This window comes from Coenobita brevimanus, chromosome 51 (genome assembly GCF_032717465.1).
Source record: "Coenobita brevimanus isolate Jiangsu-jjx chromosome 51, ASM3271746v2, whole genome shotgun sequence".
Lineage (NCBI taxonomy): Eukaryota > Metazoa > Arthropoda > Malacostraca > Decapoda > Coenobitidae > Coenobita > Coenobita brevimanus.
The window spans coordinates 9,103,708-9,123,940 of NC_137004.1; the positions used below are offsets into that span (position 1 = coordinate 9,103,708).

Below are 20,233 nucleotides of genomic sequence, written 5' to 3' on the forward strand. Positions count from 1 at the left end.
AAAAAAGGATGAATGAATGTATGTAAGTATATAAGTACAGTTCATTCGTCCGTAAGTGTGTGTGTGTGTGTGTGTGTGTCTCCTCTTACGCCCGTACACACAGACATACATGCTCACAAAGACACACAAATACATACGTACAGTATAAATATACATACACACGCACAACTGCAGGTGAAAATCGATGGGTTCAGGTTCACTTTTTTTTTTTTTTTTTTTTTTTTTTTTTTACCCCAGCATAGTAACTGAAGGATTCATCTTGCGTTCATGACGGATAGAGAGCATCTGCTAATATGCAGCGGGAATGCCTTTCTCGTTGTGCAAACCTGGGTACCTTTATGAGGGCGTGAGTGAGTCGCTGAGTAAGTAAACGAAACTGGAAAATAACGACAACAAAAAATGCGACGTGAACAACAGATCAATCAAAGAAATAAACGAACAGGCAAGTTTTGACCCCTCCCCCCCAAAAAAAAAATAAGAAAGTGTAAATGTTTAAAAAATAAATAAATAAATAAATAAAATAAAGAAAGAAAAAAATGAAGTGCATGTATGTAAGTAATGTGAGTTCAATCGTGTGTGAGCATGCATCGCTGCGGAAAAGCAAGAGCTGATACATGCAAACCAAAACTGATGGAGCTACAGTCATCATCTCTCTTTGAAGAAGGGTTTTGGCCCTGAAAAGGGCCGAGATTTCTTTCGATGGAGGTGGGGGGCCTCTCGCCTTAGGCGCGCTCGCCACGGATGCGGCGGGCCAGCTGGATGTCCTTAGGCATGATTGTTACACGCTTGGCGTGGATGGCACACAGGTTGGTGTCCTCAAAGAGACCGACCAAATAGGCCTCAGACGCCTCCTGCAGAGCCATGACGGCAGAGGACTGGAAGCGCAGGTCAGTCTTGAAGTACAGTTCATTCGTCCGTAAGTGTGTGTGTGTGTGTGTGTGTGTGTGTGTGTGTGTGTGTCTCCTCTTACGTCCGTATAAGCAGCTCAGTGCTCTTCTGGTAGCGACGGATCTCACGCAGGGCCACAGTGCCAGGCCTGTAACGGTGGGGTTTCTTGACGCCGCCGGTGGGCAGGATTCGGACTTGCGGCGGCTTTGGTGGCCAGCTGCTTGCAGCGGGGCCTTTCTCAGTGGACTTACGTGCAGTCTGCTTGGTACGAGCCATGGCGCGCGACTGAGGAGGGAGCTGTGAGACGAGCGAGAGTGTTGGCGCGCCGCGTTCGTTCGTTCGTTCGTTCGAAGATTTCCTGCAACTATATTGCAGGCCGGGCCATACATTAGCCCGGTCAGTGGGGTATGGGCTGATTAAAAGTAAGTGGGGAGGACAGGACCTAGGGATTGCCTAGCACACACGTCCTGTCTCCTGGCGGGCTGCAGACAAGGCAAGGACGGCAGAGGAAAGGAACGAGGCGATGGCGATGGTGGAAGCAGCCCGATGATGGAGGAGGCAACGGGGAGTGAGCGATAGACTGCACGGCGCCAGATAAAAGGAGGCGCCGGCAAGCTCAGGTGAAGCCCCAGGTGAAGCCTCAGACGACTCGATGATGGTCGGCGGCCGGCTGCTCGGATGTTCATGGAGGGCGGAGAGGGACAAGAGCTTGGTGAAAGAGAAGCTCAGGATCACAGCGCCCCGACTCCGCCCTCAACCCCCATCGGACTCGCTCCAGCTCTCCACTGCAGCAGGTGGATATACAAAGGTCAGGCCCAGTTCACAGGATCACAAGGGCACAACCCCAGTCAAGGTATTGGCGGAGGGAGGGTGGTCGGCCGGGTAACAAGGAACGAGGGCCAAACTCCTGGTGAACTGACGGGGCACTCCCTTAGAAGGAGAACAGGCCCATCCCTCGGATGAAACGACTGCAGTGGAGAGCTGGTCCCGCCGGGAACAGCGGTGGAGGTGTTGCCTCGGCGAGAGGTGGACTGCGAGTGGCGCGCCGCGCCTGGCAGCGGCTTTTTATGTGGCCTGCCTCCGGACTGGCGGCGTGTGAGTGGTCGGGGTGTGATGTACATGGCGGTGATTTACTGTTCATGCTTTCTCGATGCCATTCCTGGTTTGCTTGCAAAATTTGGCATGCCCTGTGGCGTGACCTGGCTACGACGCCTCTCTAGGATTGGCCTCCTGGGAGCTGGGGTTGGGCCTGGGCCTGAAATCGAGGTTAGGTGGATAAGGTTCGTACTTGCACGACCGACACTGCGTTATATAAGGGTGGTCGGCGAGCGGGGTCGTCATCATTGTTGGTGCTGGGAGCGGAGTGGACACTCACTACTACTGGGTCTGAGGAGCAGTAGCAGCAGCTGTAGACACTATGACTGGTCGAGGCAAAGGCGGCAAGGGTCTGGGCAAGGGAGGCGCCAAGCGACACCGCAAGGTGCTTCGTGACAACATCCAGGGCATCACCAAGCCTGCCATCCGTCGTCTGGCTCGTCGTGGCGGCGTGAAGCGTATCTCGGGCCTGATCTACGAGGAGACCCGCGGTGTTCTCAAGGTGTTCCTCGAGAACGTGATTCGCGATGCTGTCACCTACACTGAGCACGCCAAGCGTAAGACCGTGACCGCGATGGACGTGGTGTACGCCCTGAAGAGGCAAGGGCGCACCCTTTACGGCTTCGGCGGCTAAGAGGCTGCGTGCATAACTGCATGGCACTATTCCACCTGGCCACGGCAAAGCACACAATAAACAGCAACCCCCGGACCTCTTTTAGAGGTCCACACCTAATTTCTGTGAAAGAGAATGAATGAAGGCATAGTAGTATAAGTAAATGCAGACGTTGAGCAGGTTAGGTAGCACCATTTTCTCTCTCTCTCTCTCTCTCTCTCTCTCTTTCTTTTAATGTAACAGATATGAAAACATGTAATGCAACCCGACCAACTCTTACCACACCTAACATAACCAAACCAAACCAACCATAACCTAACTGAACCATACCAAACCTCTCTCTCTCTCTCTCTCTCTGTCTGGCAGTTAAAAAAAAAAAAAAAAAAAAAAAAAGGTGGGGGGATTAGGCAACTGTCAATTTGGCTACTACATCTTCTAATTTAAATGGACGTCTGCATACATATACATTATCACTTATTTTGCTGGGCCATTGCTTTCTCTGTTCCTCTGGTCTACTCCCCCCCCCACCCCCATTTCAGGAAAGCTTTCTCCATACCTATCAGGGCAATTTCCATCCTGTTGCGAGAGCATCTCCTCTGCTGTGCTCCGGGAGTCGCCTCCGTAAATCGTGAAGGCAAATCCCACTAATCCAAGGTATTTCTGCCTTCATATGCACGAGCAGCAGCAGCACACTTGAAGGATGCACCTAGAGTAAAGAAGACACAGTCAGTCACGTCGGTGAGGCACCACAAACGGTGCATGATATGAATGCCTAAGTGTTAGACAGACAGAATGTCTGCATATGAACAAGTTATCCCTTGAATTTGTCGCTGTCACGGCCGTTTTCTCTAAGTACCAAAACCCACCAATCACCCATCGTACAAGCATTGCATCAACCGCTGAGGCCTGAAATCAAATTTAAATGGATCCGATTGGTACTTGCACGACCGCTAGTGCATTATATAGAAGAGGTGGCTGACAAGGTGGCTGACACTCGCCTCCCAACAGTTTCACTAATCAGGCGTTCACCGGAGCTCCCAGTTCGATGGGTGGTGGTGGTGGTGCTGCTGATTATTATTATTAATCTTTGATGATGATGATGATGATGATGATGAATGATGATGATGATGATGATGATGATGAATGAATGAATGGATGGATGGATGAATAGATGGTGGTGGTAGTGGTGGTTTTTGATTGTGTAGTAACTAGTTGTTGCAATACTACTCATAATGACGAGAGAAATGAATGATAAGTATTTTCTTCATTATTGCTCTTATTTGGGGGTGTTAAATCCACAATGGTCGTCACCACACGACTAATATATATATATATATATATATATATATATATATATATATATATATATATATATATATATATACTGTTGTATACATCACCATATCCTCTGCCACTGAACGACTTTGTCCATTCCTTCGATGGTGGGAGAATAGCCATCATCATCATCACCTATGTTTTCATTCATCCACCCGGCCAGGCAGTTAGGAGGCATAATTATACAGGACAGTATTATGCAGGTGCAGTTGGGAACGGGACAAGACTCTATGTAGCAGTGGGAATAATAATATTATTATTATTATTATTATTACTCCACCTTCACTGATGTCAGTAGCTTCTTACATGCAACCGAACGTAAATATAGCCACAGACACATGCCAGCATTCAACACATACCACGTTATAGGCACATACACAAACATACAGTATACCAACACATTCATCCATACCCAAAGATGATGATGATGATGATGCTGTTGGGCAATGCCAAAGTCTATTCTCTCTCAAGAAACGAATGTGGCTCCTAAAGGAGCCGATGGAGGTGAAGAAGAAGAAGGATTTCTTGGAAGCGTTTACTTCTTCTCCGTCTTCTTGGGGAGCAGCACAGCCTGGATGTTAGGCAGGACACCTCCCTGGGCGATGGTGACGCCAGAGAGGAGCTTGTTGAGCTCCTCATCATTGCGGATAGCCAACTGCAGGTGACGGGGAATGATACGAGTCTTCTTGTTGTCACGGGCTGCGTTGCCAGCCAGCTCAAGCACTTCAGCTGCTAGGTACTCCATGACTGCAGCCAAGTAGACGGGAGCACCAGCACCCACACGCTCGGCGTAATTGCCTTTACGAAGGAGACGGTGGATCCTGCCGACGGGGAACTGGAGCCCAGCCCTGCTAGATCGGGACTTGGACTTTCCCTTCACCTTGCCTCCCTTGCCACGTCCGGACATGCTGCTGCTGCTGCTGGAGTAGTAGGACCTTCAGGAGAAGACTAATGCGTCCCCGGCCCGTTTGTTTGTTTGTTTGTGAAATATTCTCCCCACAACAAAGGTGGGGAACGGGCAAACAAAGAGCCCGTCAGAGATGGGCAAAAGAAAAACAGAGAATGGAAAAAAAAAAATAAAATAAAAAAAAAAAATAAATAAATAAATAAATAAATAAAAGCTGGGAGACGGCAACAAGTCTCAGAAGAGACAGCAGACATGGCAAGGGCAGGGCAATAGAAGGCACAGATGGAGACAGTTAAGATAGGAGTCTGGTGACGATATAATTCACCAAGGCAGCACGAGGTGGATCACAGGCAACACCTGCACGGATACGTTCCTCTTGAGATGGTGAGAGGGAGTTGGAAATGTACGCCTCTCGTAGATCGTCGTGCAGCTGCAGGTAGATGGACGGCAGTGCATCGTGATCATTGACAGGTGTTGTGAGGTCGCACAGAAGCTCCTCGAGGTACGTATCCGTGCAGGAATCGAGGCTGGCGTTATCGAAAGGTGGAAGCAGGTTCTCGATCCGCCTGGCAATGGTTGGAGGATCAGGTTTGGCCTTGCTCTTCTTGTTCTTCTTTTTCTTCTCCCTGGGTGGAAGGGGAGAAGACAGAGCAACAGAACGAGACTGTGGTGAGGATGGGGGAGGTGCCTCCACAACATCAGGAGCAGATGGAGCAGATGGAGAGGACAAGGAGGGCGGTTCTGCCACATCCGGATGTACGGAAGGGACGGGAGAAGATGGCCGCGCCTCCTCAGCTCCCGACGAAGGAAGGTGGACCTCCACGACAGTCTCCGGGGGTGAGTGGTCGAGCTCCATGGCCTGGGACGGTTCCGGGTCGGTGAACGGAGGTGCAGTCGTGACGGCGCCAGTCGCTCTGTTAAGAGGGGCATCTAGGGACAGCCGTTTCCGCGGTGTCGTGCGGGGTGGTGCTGGCTGCTGACGCCGAGCCTGACGCTTCTGACGAGGGGGGAGACGTGTATCACGAGCAAAGCTTCGGGGAATGGCAAGGCGTGGAAGGCCGTTCTCCTCAAAGATTTGAGGGAGGAGAACAGCCAAAACCGCCTTGTCACCCCCACAGAAAGCTTCGGCAGTCGCGATACACATCGCAACAAGTGTGTTAGTGTGATCAGCACTCCCAGGACCCCTTGGCCGACGCCTCAGGGACGTGGGGCGCCGCCGTGCATAGGCAGAGCCCTGCACAGCAACGCCCCCCGGCCCAGAGACATCCTTGGCTTCGGGACCCTTGGCAGCCTGAACCACACGAAACTCCACTGTCTCCCCATCGCCAAGTGAGCGCTGGGAATGCCGTGGATTTGGTGCAACGATCGCCGAGACGTGAACGAAAACATCAGCACCAGTATCCCGGCGCTTGATGAATCCGTAACACGCTCTCACGTTGAACCAATTCACGGTTCCCTGGATGGTGGTGGCTCCTGGCGTCTCTGCTCTGCTGCTAGGCGCCCCCCTCAACGGGTCGAGGGCGTGAGCAGACGAAGCGGTAGTTGAAGTGGTCTCGCTGAGCTCGGGCATGGTGGCGACTGGCCAGGCCAAGCAGAGTGGAATGCCCCCCCCCGGCCCGCGCGACCTTCCCTTAAATACCCGTCTTCCCGATCCGACCCCATCCCACCCGCGAATGGGAAGGAGGCAGAAGCCGGGCTGCGATCGGGCAGAAATCACATATAAGGATTTCAGCAAGCGCGGCCCCGACTCGCGCTCCAGCAGCGGTAGCAGCAACACCTCCTCCTCTCTCCAGCATGGCCTCTACTTCTGCCACAGCCTACGACCCGTTGAGGGGGGCTAACCTGGCAGCTGAGCCTGATGGAGAAGGGCAGACCACCACCATCACTGGTACCGTGAAGTGGTACAGCATCAAGGCGAAGTACGGATTCATCCGGCGCCAGGATTCTGGCGCCGATGTATTTGTACATCGTTCGGGGATTGCTGCTACCTCTTCTCGGCGCCACTCGCCCTTGTTACGCCAGGGTGAGACAGTGGAGTTCAACATTCTCCAGACACCGAAGGGTCCCGAGGCTATAAACGTCACTGGACCGGGGGGTGCAGCTGTGCAAGGCTCTGCCTATGCACAGCGGCGCCCCACGGCTCAGGGGCGGCGGCCTGGGGATCCCCGATGTCCTGGGGATGTGAACACCATTGTCGCCATGTGCATCGCGACGGCAAAGGCTTTCTGTGGCGATGACAAGGCAGCTATGCTCGTTCTACTCCCTCAAATCTTTGAGAAGAACGGGCTGCCACGCCTTGTCATCCCTCAGACCTTCGCCCGTGATGCACGGCCAGCCCCGCGTCAGGAGCGTCACTCCACAAAGCTGCAGCCTCCTAGACCCCGCACAACACCGCGGAAAAGGCTGCAGCTCGACGCTCCCTTAAACAGGGCAACTGCTGCCTCTGCCAACACCGCCACTGCACCGCCCACCGAGCCTCCACAGACAGCCGCCCCAGAAGACTCCTGCTACTCGCCGTCAGTAGCCGAGGAAAGGGCTCCTTCTCCCGTCCCCTCCATCGACAGGGAAGAAGAATACCTCCCGCCCTCGACTCCACCACCTGCTACTGACGGCGAGCCGAAGAAGAAGAAGAAGAAGGGGAAGAAAGGCAGGCCTCCACCACCACTTGACGAGATGGAGACAGACCGTCCTGTGTCTCCACCACCACCACAAGCTTCTCTACCTGACCTCAGCCACACCAAATTCCTCAGCCAGGCAAAAATCTCCGGCATTGTGAAGTCGGTCATTAACCCCGACATTCTCCTGAGCCAACTTAAGCAGTCAGACCCATCTTTATTTTCAAAACTGACCAGCCCCAGCAGTTCCTCGTAGAGGCTGCTCCACGTCTATTTATGATAACTCTGGCGGGCTCTCCACCCTGAGCCCGGGTCCATTTTACTTGTAAAATGGACAAATCTCAACAACAACAACAGCGCGTCCCCCATGTCGACTCAGTCTCTCGCTCGCTCCCGCACCGTGCACATACCGTCTGACTCGGCGCCGCCATGCCACCCAAGACCTCCGGAAAGGCCGCTAAGAAGGCCGGCAAGGCCCAGAAGGCCATTGCCAAGGGAGACAAGAAGAAGAAGCGTAGGAGGAAGGAGAGCTACAGCATCTACATCTACAAAGTGCTCAAGCAGGTCCACCCTGACACCGGTGTTTCCTCCAAGGCGATGTCTATCATGAACTCTTTCGTGAATGACATCTTCGAGCGCATTGCTGCAGAGGCTTCACGCCTGGCACACTACAACAAGCGTTCAACCATCACCAGCCGGGAGATCCAGACGGCCGTCAGGCTGCTCCTCCCTGGCGAGCTGGCCAAGCACGCCGTGTCTGAAGGCACCAAGGCTGTCACCAAGTACACCTCCTCAAAGTAGAGAGGTTACACTCTTGGCCATTTCAACATTTCCGGCTCCAATCGGAGCCACAAGATTTTCGATAAAAAGGGGAAAGACAGACTTACCAATTTTCCACTCAGGAACTCTGGTTTATCAGCTTTCTCTCTCTCTCTCTCTCTCTCTCTCTCTCTCTTTTCGGCAACGGTGGTTTGGGATGGGTACGTAGGCACAATCGAAATGTTTTGAACTAGGGTTGGGGGTTAAAACAATAGAGTCAAAATAAAAGAGTAAATAGGGGCGTGCGGGCCTTCTTATTCATCTGAACAACCAACAACAACGTACCGTCGCCCCAAGAAGTGACGGCACAGTGTCAGATTGCTTCGGTCACTCACCACTGCCATGCGTTCTAGGAAAACAGTGAATAAGAGGTAAACATTCAATGCCTTCATCACGTCATGCCAAATAATCGTATATATTATATCGTACAAATAATGATGTAAAATGAATAACAGGAGGCAGTGATAAATTAGATGGTAACACTTAGTTATCTTTCCCGATTTGAATGAATGTGAAATGTATTAACTTCGCGCGCGGTGGCCGGTACGCCTAAAACTCCCAGTCCCTTTTTTTTTTTTTTTTTTTTTTTTTTGATAGCCCCCTGTCTTATATGAAATAATCCTGAGATTTTTCTTCGTGGGAAACTGGCCAAAGGCAGTGTAATAACTGCATGTCCTTGAGTGAATGTTATCTCCTTTCGTGCGTGTTGACCGAAACATTTAAAATAGCTTACCGGCTTACGCCTCCTTCCCGCTTTCTGTCGTCGTCCACCGAGACATTGGAAACGGAAATAAATGACTTTAAATTATTCCCTAGTATTGTAACGGAAATTATTTTCTACATAATATTTATTCATATCCAATGTTTATTGAAGCTCCCTTTTGTTCAGTCTTACGCTACCCAAACGTCACTGTCTGTTACCATGCTAGATTTGAACTCCACAACATATTTATTCCCGACTCTGCCTGAGCGACAGTTGTGAAATATCACTCAGTTCCGTTTAGGAATTCCTATTATCGTAACGAACCAACTGCTTCCTACAATACTTTTGAAATATACAGATAACTGGTCATGGATTTGTTGTTTCTTGTAACAATTTTACGTATTAGGCTTCACCCCGTACAGATATAAGGAAGAGTAGGGACACTATCGCTGACCGAAAACTTATGGATACTCCGCCGGCACTTCTTGGGCCGCCTGTACCAACCAACCCACTCAACAGGCGTACAGTAAATACATGCATGACATCGTATCATGCCTATTCATGTCAGCCTATAAAATGTAGGTACATACAACAACACATGTGCACAAATACATTTATACTATGTACGCAGTGACCTACACATGTACGTACACACTAAGTCATGCTCACATACACACAAGCCCTCATACGTCCGTACACACAGACATACATGCTCACAAAGACACACACATACACATACGTACAGTATAAACATACAACATACATACATACATACACACGCACAACTGCAGTTAAAAATCGATGGGTTCAGGTTCCCTTTTTTTTTTTTTTTTTTTTTTTTTTTTTTTTCTCAGTATATTCACTGAAGAATTTACCGTGCGTTCGTGGCCACTGTCAAACCTTCATGACGGGTACAGAGCATCTCCTAATACGCAGCGGGAATGAGGGCGTGACTGAATCGGTCAGGAAGTAAACGAAACAGGCAAATAACGACAACAAAAACTGCGACGTGAACAACAGATCAACAAAAGAAATACACGAATAGGTAAGTTCCCTTCCCCCCCCCCACCCACCCGCCCAAAACAAGTAAATGAATGATTGAAAAAAGAATGAATGAATGAATGCATGTATGTAAGTATATAAGTATAGTTCATTCGTCTGTGTGTGTGCGTGCGTGTGTGTCTGTGTGTGTGTGTGTGTGTGTGTGTGTGTGTGTCCTCAAACGTCCGTACACACAGACATACATGCTCACAAAGACACACAAATACATACGTACAGTATAAACATACGGACACACGCACAACTGCAGGCGAGAATCGATGGGTTCATTTTTTTTTTTTTTTTTTTCCAGCATTGTAAATGAAGGATTCATCTTGCGTTCATGACGGATAGAGAGCATCTCCTAATATGCAGCGGAAATGCCTTTCTCGTTGTGCAAACCTGTGTACCTTTATGAGGGCGTGAGTGAATCGCTGAGTAAGTCAAAGAAACGCAAATAACGACAACAAAAAATGCGCGTCAACAACACATCAACCAAGGAAATAAACGAATAGGCAAGTTCCCCCTCCCCCCCCAAAAAAAAAATAAGTAAATGAATGATTGAAAAAAGGATGAATGAATGAATGAATGCATGTATGTAAGTATATAAGTACAGTTCATTCGTCCGTAAGTGTGTGTGTGTGTGTGTGTGTGTGTGTGTGTGTCCCCTTACGCCCGTACACACAGACATACATGCTCACAAAGACACACAAATACATATGTACAGTATAAATATACATACTGTACACACGCACAATTGCAGGTGAAAATCGATGGGTTCAGGTTCACCTTTTTTTTTTTTTTTTTTTTTTTTTTCCAGCATAGTAACTGAAGGATTCATCTTGCGTTCATGACGGATAGAGAGCATCTGCTAATATGCAGCGGGAATGCCTTTCTCGTTGTGCAAACCTGTGTACCTTTATGAGGGCGTGAGTGAATCGCTGAGTAAGTCAAAGAAACGCAAATAACGACAACAAAAAATGCGCGTCAACAACACATCAACCAAGGAAATAAACGAATAGGCAAGTTCCCCCTCCCCCCCAAAAAAAGAAAATAAGTAAATGAATGATTGAAAAAAGGATGAATGAATGAATGAATGCATGTATGTAAGTATATAAGTACAGTTCATTCGTCCGTAAGTGTGTGTGTGTGTGTGTGTGTGTGTGTGTGTGTGTGTGTGTCCCCTTACGCCCGTACACACAGACATACATGCTCACAAAGACACACAAATACATACGTACAGTACAAATATACATACTGTACACACGCACAATTGCAGGTGAAAATCGATGGGTTCAGGTTCACCTTTTTTTTTTTTTTTTTTTTTTTTTTTTTTTTTTCCAGCATAGTAACTGAAGGATTCATCTTGCGTTCATGACGGATAGAGAGCATCTGCTAATATGCAGCGGGAATGCCTTTCTCGTTGTGCAAACCTGTGTACCTTTATGAGGGCGTGAGTGAATCGCTGAGTAAGTCAAAGAAACGCAAATAACGACAACAAAAAATGCGCGGGAACAACAGATCAACCAAGGAAATAAACGAATAGGCAAGTTCCCCCTCCCCCCCAAAAAAAGAAAATAAGTAAATGAATGATTGAAAAAAGGATGAATGAATGAATGCATGTATGTAAGTATATAAGTACAGTTCATTCGTCCGTAAGTGTGTGTGTGTGTGTGTGTGTGTGTGTGTGTGTCTCCTCTTACGCCCGTACACACAGACATACATGCTCACAAAGACACACAAATACATACGTACAGTATAAATATACATACACACGCACAACTGCAGGTGAAAATCGATGGGTTCAGGTTCACTTTTTTTTTTTTTCTTTTTTTTTTCCCCCAGCATAGTAACTGAAGGATTCATCTTGCGTTCATGACGGATAGAGAGCATCTGCTAATATGCAGCGGGAATGCCTTTCTCGTTGTGCAAACCTGTGTACCTTTATGAGGGCGTGAGTGAATCGCTGAGTAAGTCAAAGAAACGCAAATAACGACAACAAAAAATGCGCGGGAACAACAGATCAACCAAGGAAATAAACGAATAGGCAAGTTCCCCCTCCCCCCCAAAAGAAAATAAGTAAATGAATGATTGAAAAAAGGATGAATGAATGAATGAATGTATGTAAGTATATAAGTACAGTTCATTCGTCCGTAAGTGTGTGTGTGTGTGTGTGTGTGTGTGTGTGTGTCTCCTCTTACGCCCGTACACACAGACATACATGCTCACAAAGACACACAAATACATACGTACAGTATAAACATACGGACACACGCACAACTGCAGGCGAGAATCGATGGGTTCATTTTTTTTTTTTTTTTTTTTCCAGCATTGTAAATGAAGGATTCATCTTGCGTTCATGACGGATAGAGAGCATCTCCTAATATGCAGCGGAAATGCCTTTCTCGTTGTGCAAACCTGTGTACCTTTATGAGGGCGTGAGTGAATCGCTGAGTAAGTCAAAGAAACGCAAATAACGACAACAAAAAATGCGCGTCAACAACACATCAACCAAGGAAATAAACGAATAGGCAAGTTCCCCCTCCCCCCCAAACAAAAATAAGTAAATGAATGATTGTAAAAAGGATGAATGAATGAATGAATGCATGTATGTAAGTATATAAGTACAGTTCATTCGTCCGTAAGTGTGTGTGTGTGTGTGTGTGTGTGTGTGTGTGTGTGTCCCCTTACGCCCGTACACACAGACATACATGCTCACAAAGACACACAAATACATACGTACAGTATAAATATACATACTGTACACACGCACAATTGCAGGTGAAAATCGATGGGTTCAGGTTCACCTTTTTTTTTTTTTTTTTTTTTTCCAGCATAGTAACTGAAGGATTCATCTTCCGTTCATGACGGATAGAGAGCATCTGCTAATATGCAGCGGGAATGCCTTTCTCGTTGTGCAAACCTGTGTACCTTTATGAGGGCGTGAGTGAATCGCTGAGTAAGTCAAAGAAACGCAAATAACGACAACAAAAAATGCGCGTCAACAACACATCAACCAAGGAAATAAACGAATAGGCAAGTTCCCCCTCCCCCCCAAAAAAAGAAAATAAGTAAATGAATGATTGAAAAAAGGATGAATGAATGAATGAATGCATGTATGTAAGTATATAAGTACAGTTCATTCGTCCGTAAGTGTGTGTGTGTGTGTGTGTGTGTGTGTCCCCTTACGCCCGTACACACAGACATACATGCTCACAAAGACACACAAATACATACGTACAGTATAAATATACATACTGTACAGACGCACAATTGCAGGTGAAAATCGATGGGTTCAGGTTCACCTTTTTTTTTTTTTTTTTTTTTTTTTTTTTTCCAGCATAGTAACTGAAGGATTCATCTTGCGTTCATGACGGATAGAGAGCATCTGCTAATATGCAGCGGGAATGCCTTTCTCGTTGTGCAAACCTGTGTACCTTTATGAGGGCGTGAGTGAATCGCTGAGTAATTCAAAGAAACGCAAATAACGACAACAAAAAATGCGCGTCAACAACACATCAACCAAGGAAATAAACGAATAGGCAAGTTCCCCCTCCCCCCCAAAAAAAGAAAATAAGTAAATGAATGATTGAAAAAAGGATGAATGAATGAATGCATGTATGTAAGTATATAAGTACAGTTCATTCGTCCGTAAGTGTGTGTGTGTGTGTGTGTGTGTGTGTGTGTGTGTCTCCTCTTACGCCCGTACACACAGACATACATGCTCACAAAGACACACAAATACATACGTACAGTATAAATATACATACACACGCACAACTGCAGGTGAAAATCGATGGGTTCAGGTTCACTTTTTTTTTTTTCTTTTTTTTTTCCCCCAGCATAGTAACTGAAGGATTCATCTTGCGTTCATGACGGATAGAGAGCATCTGCTAATATGCAGCGGGAATGCCTTTCTCGTTGTGCAAACCTGTGTACCTTTATGAGGGCGTGAGTGAATCGCTGAGTAAGTCAAAGAAACGCAAATAACGACAACAAAAAATGCGCGTGAACAACAGATCAACCAAGTAAATAAACGAATAGGCAAGTTCCCCCTCCCCCCCCAAAAGAAAATAAGTAAATGAATGATTGAAAAAAGGATGAATGAATGTATGTAAGTATATAAGTACAGTTCATTCGTCCGTAAGTGTGTGTGTGTGTGTGTGTGTGTCTCCTCTTACGCCCGTACACACAGACATACATGCTCACAAAGACACACAAATACATACGTACAGTATAAATATACATACACACGCACAACTGCAGGTGAAAATCGATGGGTTCAGGTTCACTTTTTTTTTTTTTTTTTTTTTTTTTTTTCCCCCAGCATAGTAACTGAAGGATTCATCTTGCGTTCATGACGGATAGAGAGCATCTGCTAATATGCAGCGGGAATGCCTTTCTCGTTGTGCAAACCTGGGTACCTTTATGAGGGCGTGAGTGAGTCGCTGAGTAAGTAAACGAAACTGGAAAATAACGACAACAAAAAATGCGACGTGAACAACAGATCAATCAAAGAAATAAACGAACAGGCAAGTTTTCCCCCCTCCCCCCCCAAAAAAAAGAAAGTGTAAATGTTTAAAAAAATAAATAAATAAATAAATAAAATAAAGAAAGAAAAAAAATGAATGCATGTATGTAAGTAATGGAGTTCAATCGTGTGTGAGCATGCTTCGCTGCGGAAAAGCAAGAGCTGATACATGCAAACCTAAACTGAGGGAGGGTCTGTCATCATCTCTCTTTGAAGAAGGGTTTTGGTCCTGAAAAGGGCCGAGATTTCTTTCGATGGAGGTGGGGGGCCTCTCGCCTTAGGCGCGCTCGCCACGGATGCGGCGGGCCAGCTGGATGTCCTTAGGCATGATTGTTACACGCTTGGCGTGGATGGCACACAGGTTGGTGTCCTCAAAGAGACCGAACAAATAGGCCTCAGACGCCTCCTGCAGAGCCATGACGGCAGAGGACTGGAAGCGCAGGTCAGTCTTGAAGTCCTGGGCGATCTCACGGACAAGACGCTGGAATGGCAGCTTCCTTATAAGCAGCTCAGTGCTCTTCTGGTAGCGACGGATCTCACGCAGGGCCACAGTGCCAGGCCTGTAACGGTGGGGTTTCTTGACGCCGCCGGTGGCAGGGGCGGACTTGCGAGCGGCTTTGGTGGCCAGCTGCTTGCGAGGGGCCTTGCCTCCAGTGGACTTACGTGCAGTCTGCTTGGTACGAGCCATGGCGCGCGACTGAGGAGGGAGCTGTGAGACGAGCGAGAGTGTTGGCGCGCCGCGCTGTTGTTGTTGTTGTTGTTGAGATTTGTCCATTTTAAAAGTAAAATGGACCCGGGCTCAGGGTGGAGAGCCCGCCAGAGTTATCGTGAATAGACGTGGAGCAGCCTCTACGAGGAACTGCTGGGGCTGATCAATTTTGAAAATAAAGATGGATCGGACTGCTTTAGACGGCTCAGGAGAATGTCGGGGTTAACGACCGACTTCACAATGCCGGAGATTTCTGCCTGTCTGAGGAATTTGGTGTAGAGGTCAGGTGGAGAAGCTTGTGGTGGTGGTGGAGACACAGGATGATCTGTCTCCATCTCGTCAAGTGGTGGTGGAGGCCTGCCTTTCTTCCCCTTCTTCTTCTTCTTCCTAGGCTCGCCGTCAGTAGCAGGTGGTGGAGTCGAGGGCGGGAGGTTTTCTTCTTCCCTGTCGATGGAGGGGACGGGAGAAGGAGCCCTTTCCTCGTCTACTGACGGCGAGTAGCAGGAGTCTTCTGTGGCGGCTGTCTGAGGAGGCTCGGTGGGCGGTGCAGGTGCGGTGATGGCAGAGGCAGCAGTTGCCCTGTTTAAGGGAGCGTCGAGCTGCAGCCTTTTCCGCGGTGTTGTGCGGGGTCTAGGAGGCTGCAGCTTTGTGGCGTGACGCTCCTGACGCGGGGCTGGCCGTGCATCACGAGCGAAGGTCTGAGGGATGACAAGGCGTGGCAGCCCGTTCTTCTCAAAGATTTGAGGGAGTAGAACGAGCATAGCTGCCTTGTCATCGCCACAGAAAGCCTTTGCCGTCGCGATGCACATGGCGACAATGGTGTTCACATCCCCAGAACATCGGGGATCCCCAGGCCGCCGCCCCTGAGCCGTGGGGCGCCGCTGTGCATAGGCAGAGCCTTGCACAGCTGCACCCCTCGGTCCAGTGACGTTAATAGCCTCGGGACCCTTCGGTGTCTGGAGAATGTTGAACTCCACTGTCTCACCCTGGCGTAACAAGGGCGAGTGGCGCCGAGAAGAGGTAGCAGCAATCCCAGAGCGATGCACGAATACATCGGCGCCAGAATCCTGGCGCCGGATGAATCCGTACTTCGCCTTGATGCTGTACCACTTCACGGTACCAGTGATGGTGGTGGTCTGCTCTTCTCCCTCAGGCTCGGCTGCCAGGTTAGCCCCCCTCAACGGGTCGTAGGCTGTGGCAGAAGTAGAGGCCATGCTGGAGAGAGGAGGAGGTGTTGCTGCTACCGCTGCTGGACCGCGGTTAAAAAAAAAAAAAAAAAAAAAACAGGTGGGGGGGGGATTAGGCAACTGTCAATTTGGCTACTACATCTTCTAATTTAAATGGACGTCTGCATACATATACATTATCACTTATTTTGCTGGGCCATTGCTTTCTCTGTTCCTCTGGTCTACTCCCCCCCCCACCCCCATTTCAGGAAAGCTTTCTCCATACCTATCAGGGCAATTTCCATCCTGTTGCGAGAGCATCTCCTCTGCTGCGCTCCGGGAGTCGCCTCCGTAAATCGTGAAGGCAAATCCCACTAATCCAAGGTATTTCTGCCTTCATATGCACGAGCAGCAGCACACTTGAAGGATGCACCTAGAGTAAAGAAGACACAGTCAGTCACGTCGGTGAGGCACCACAAACGGTGCATGATATGAATGCCTAAGTGTTAGACAGACAGAATGTCTGCATATGAACAAGTTATCCCTTGAATTTGTCGCTGTCACGGCCGTTTTCTCTAAGTACCAAAACCCACCAATCACCCATCGTACAAGCATTGCATCAACCGCTGAGGCCTGAAATCAAATTTAAATGGATCCGATTGGTACTTGCACGACCGCTAGTGCATTATATAGAAGAGGTGGCTGACAAGGTGGCTGACACTCGCCTCCCAACAGTTTCACTAATCAGGCGTTCACGGAGCTCCCAGTTCGATGGTTGGTGGTGGTGGTGCTGCTGAATATTATTATTAATCTTTGATGATGATGATGATGATGATGATGATGATGATGATGATGATGATGATGATGATGATGATGATGAATGAATGAATGAATGGATGGATGAATAGATGGTGGTGGTAGTGGTGGTTTTTGATTGTGTAGTAACTAGTTGTTGCAATACTACTCATAATGACGAGAGAAATGAATGATAAGTATTTTCTTCATTATTGCTCTTATTTGGGGGTGTTAAATCCACAATGGTCGTCACCACACGACTAATATATATATATATATATATATATACTGTTGTATACATCACCATATCCTCTGCCACTGAACGACTTTGTCCATTCCTTCGATGGTGGGAGAATAGCCATCATCATCATCACCTATGTTTTCATTCATCCACCCGGCCAGGCAGTTAGGAGGCATAATTATACAGGACAGTATTATGCAGGTGCAGTTGGGAACGGGACAAGACTCTATGTAGTAGTGGGAATAATAATATTATTATTATTATTATTATTATTACTCCACCTTCACTGATGTCAGTAGCTTCTTACATGCAACCGAACGTAAATATAGCCACAGACACATGCCAGCATTCAACACATACCACGTTATAGGCACATACACAAACATACAGTATACCAACACATTCATCCATACCCAAAGATGATGATGATGATGCTGTTGGGCAATGCCAAAGTCTATTCTCTCTCAAGAAACGAATGTGGCTCCTAAAGGAGCCGATGGAGGTGAAGAAGAAGAAGGATTTCTTGGAAGCGTTTACTTCTTCTCCGTCTTCTTGGGGAGCAGCACAGCCTGGATGTTAGGCAGGACACCTCCCTGGGCGATGGTGACGCCAGAGAGGAGCTTGTTGAGCTCCTCATCATTGCGGATAGCCAACTGCAGGTGACGGGGAATGATACGAGTCTTCTTGTTGTCACGGGCTGCGTTGCCAGCCAGCTCAAGCACTTCAGCTGCTAGGTACTCCATGACTGCAGCCAAGTAGACGGGAGCACCAGCACCCACACGCTCGGCGTAATTGCCTTTACGAAGGAGACGGTGGATCCTGCCGACGGGGAACTGGAGCCCAGCCCTGCTAGATCGGGACTTGGACTTTCCCTTCACCTTGCCTCCCTTGCCACGTCCGGACATGCTGCTGCTGCTGCTGGAGTAGTAGGACCTTCAGGAGAAGACTAATGCGTCCCCGGCCCGCGCGACCTTCCCTTAAATACCCGTCTTCCCGATCCGACCCCATCCCACCCGCGAATGGGAAGGAGGCAGAAGCCGGGCTGCGATCGGGCAGAAATCACATATAAGGATTTCAGCAAGCGCGGCCCCCATGTCGACTCAGTCTCTCGCTCGCTCCCGCACCGTGCACATACCGTCTGACTCGGCGCCGCCATGCCACCCAAGACCTCCGGAAAGGCCGCTAAGAAGGCCGGCAAGGCCCAGAAGGCCATTGCCAAGGGAGACAAGAAGAAGAAGCGTAGGAGGAAGGAGAGCTACAGCATCTACATCTACAAAGTGCTCAAGCAGGTCCACCCTGACACCGGTGTTTCCTCCAAGGCGATGTCTATCATGAACTCTTTCGTGAATGACATCTTCGAGCGCATTGCTGCAGAGGCTTCACGCCTGGCACACTACAACAAGCGTTCAACCATCACCAGCCGGGAGATCCAGACGGCCGTCAGGCTGCTCCTCCCTGGCGAGCTGGCCAAGCACGCCGTGTCTGAAGGCACCAAGGCTGTCACCAAGTACACCTCCTCAAAGTAGAGAGGTTACACTCTTGGCCATTTCAACATTTCCGGCTCCAATCGGAGCCACAAGATTTTCGATAAAAAGGGGAAAGACAGACTTACCAATTTTCCACTCAGGAACTCTGGTTTATCAGCTTTCTCTCTCTCTCTCTCTCTCTCTCTCTCTCTCTCTCTCTCTCTCTCTCTTTTCGGCAACGGTGGTTTGGGATGGGTACGTAGGCACAATCGAAATGTTTTGAACTAGGGTTGGGGGTTAAAACAATAGAGTCAAAATAAAAGAGTAAATAGGGGCGTGCGGGCCTTCTTATTCATCTGAACAACCAACAACAACGTACCGTCGCCCCAAGAAGTGACGGCACAGTGTCAGATTGCTTCGGTCACTCACCACTGCCATGCGTTCTAGGAAAACAGTGAATAAGAGGTAAACATTCAATGCCTTCATCACGTCATGCCAAATAATCGTATATATTATATCGTACAAATAATGATGTAAAATGAATAACAGGAGGCAGTGATAAATTAGATGGTAACACTTAGTTATCTTTCCCGATTTGAATGAATGTGAAATGTATTAACTTCGCGCGCGGTGGCCGGTACGCCTAAAACTCCCAGTCCCTTTTTTTTTTTTTTTTTTTTTTTTTTTTTTTTTGATAGCCCCCTGTCTTATATGAAATAATCCTGAGATTTTTCTTCGTGGGAAACTGGCCAAAGGCAGTGTAATAACTGCATGTCCTTGAGTGAATGTTATCTCCTTTCGTGCGTGTTGACCGAAACATTTAAAATAGCTTACCGGCTTACGCCTCCTTCCCGCTTTCTGTCGTCGTCCACCGAGACATTGGAAACGGAAATAAATGACTTTAAATTATTCCCTAGTATTGTAACGGAAATTATTTTCTACATAATATTTATTCATATCCAATGTTTATTGAAGCTCCCTTTTGTTCAGTCTTACGCTACCCAAACGTCACTGTCTGTTACCATGCTAGATTTGAACTCCACAACATATTTATTCCCGACTCTGCCTGAGCGACAGTTGTGAAATATCACTCAGTTCCGTTTAGGAATTCCTATTATCGTAACGAACCAACTGCTTCCTACAATACTTTTGAAATATACAGATAACTGGTCATGGATTTGTTGTTTCTTGTAACAATTTTACGTATTAGGCTTCACCCCGTACAGATATAAGGAAGAGTAGGGACACTATCGCTGACCGAAAACTTATGGATACTCCGCCGGCACTTCTTAGGCCGCCTGTACCAAACCAA

The 20,233-nt window shown here is 48.0% G+C and overlaps 6 protein-coding genes across 6 annotated transcripts; 3 read left to right on the plus strand and 3 right to left on the minus strand.

The window, feature by feature from the left end:
- The first annotated feature begins 2,305 nt into the window (after positions 1 to 2,305).
- Positions 2,306 to 2,617, plus strand: LOC145400007 (histone H4). The gene has a single exon (XM_080272506.1). The coding sequence runs from the start codon at positions 2,306 to 2,308 to the stop codon at positions 2,615 to 2,617; it is 312 nt and encodes a 103-aa protein (XP_080128632.1).
- Positions 2,618 to 4,466: 1,849 nt separating this feature from the next.
- On the minus strand, positions 4,467 to 4,838 carry LOC145400008 (histone H2A). The gene has a single exon (XM_080272508.1). The coding sequence runs from the start codon at positions 4,836 to 4,838 to the stop codon at positions 4,467 to 4,469; it is 372 nt and encodes a 123-aa protein (XP_080128634.1).
- A 3,044-nt stretch (positions 4,839 to 7,882) lies between these two features.
- On the plus strand, positions 7,883 to 8,254 carry LOC145400009 (histone H2B). The gene has a single exon (XM_080272509.1). The coding sequence runs from the start codon at positions 7,883 to 7,885 to the stop codon at positions 8,252 to 8,254; it is 372 nt and encodes a 123-aa protein (XP_080128635.1).
- Positions 8,255 to 14,821: 6,567 nt separating this feature from the next.
- On the minus strand, positions 14,822 to 15,232 carry LOC145400010 (histone H3-like). The gene has a single exon (XM_080272510.1). The coding sequence runs from the start codon at positions 15,230 to 15,232 to the stop codon at positions 14,822 to 14,824; it is 411 nt and encodes a 136-aa protein (XP_080128636.1).
- Positions 15,233 to 17,988: 2,756 nt separating this feature from the next.
- LOC145400011 (histone H2A) lies at positions 17,989 to 18,360 on the minus strand. The gene has a single exon (XM_080272511.1). It carries the CDS (start codon positions 18,358 to 18,360, stop codon positions 17,989 to 17,991), a length of 372 nt encoding a protein of 123 aa, XP_080128637.1.
- Positions 18,361 to 18,609: 249 nt separating this feature from the next.
- Positions 18,610 to 18,981, plus strand: LOC145400012 (histone H2B). The gene has a single exon (XM_080272512.1). It carries the CDS (start codon positions 18,610 to 18,612, stop codon positions 18,979 to 18,981), a length of 372 nt encoding a protein of 123 aa, XP_080128638.1.
- Positions 18,982 to 20,233: the final 1,252 nt, after the last annotated feature.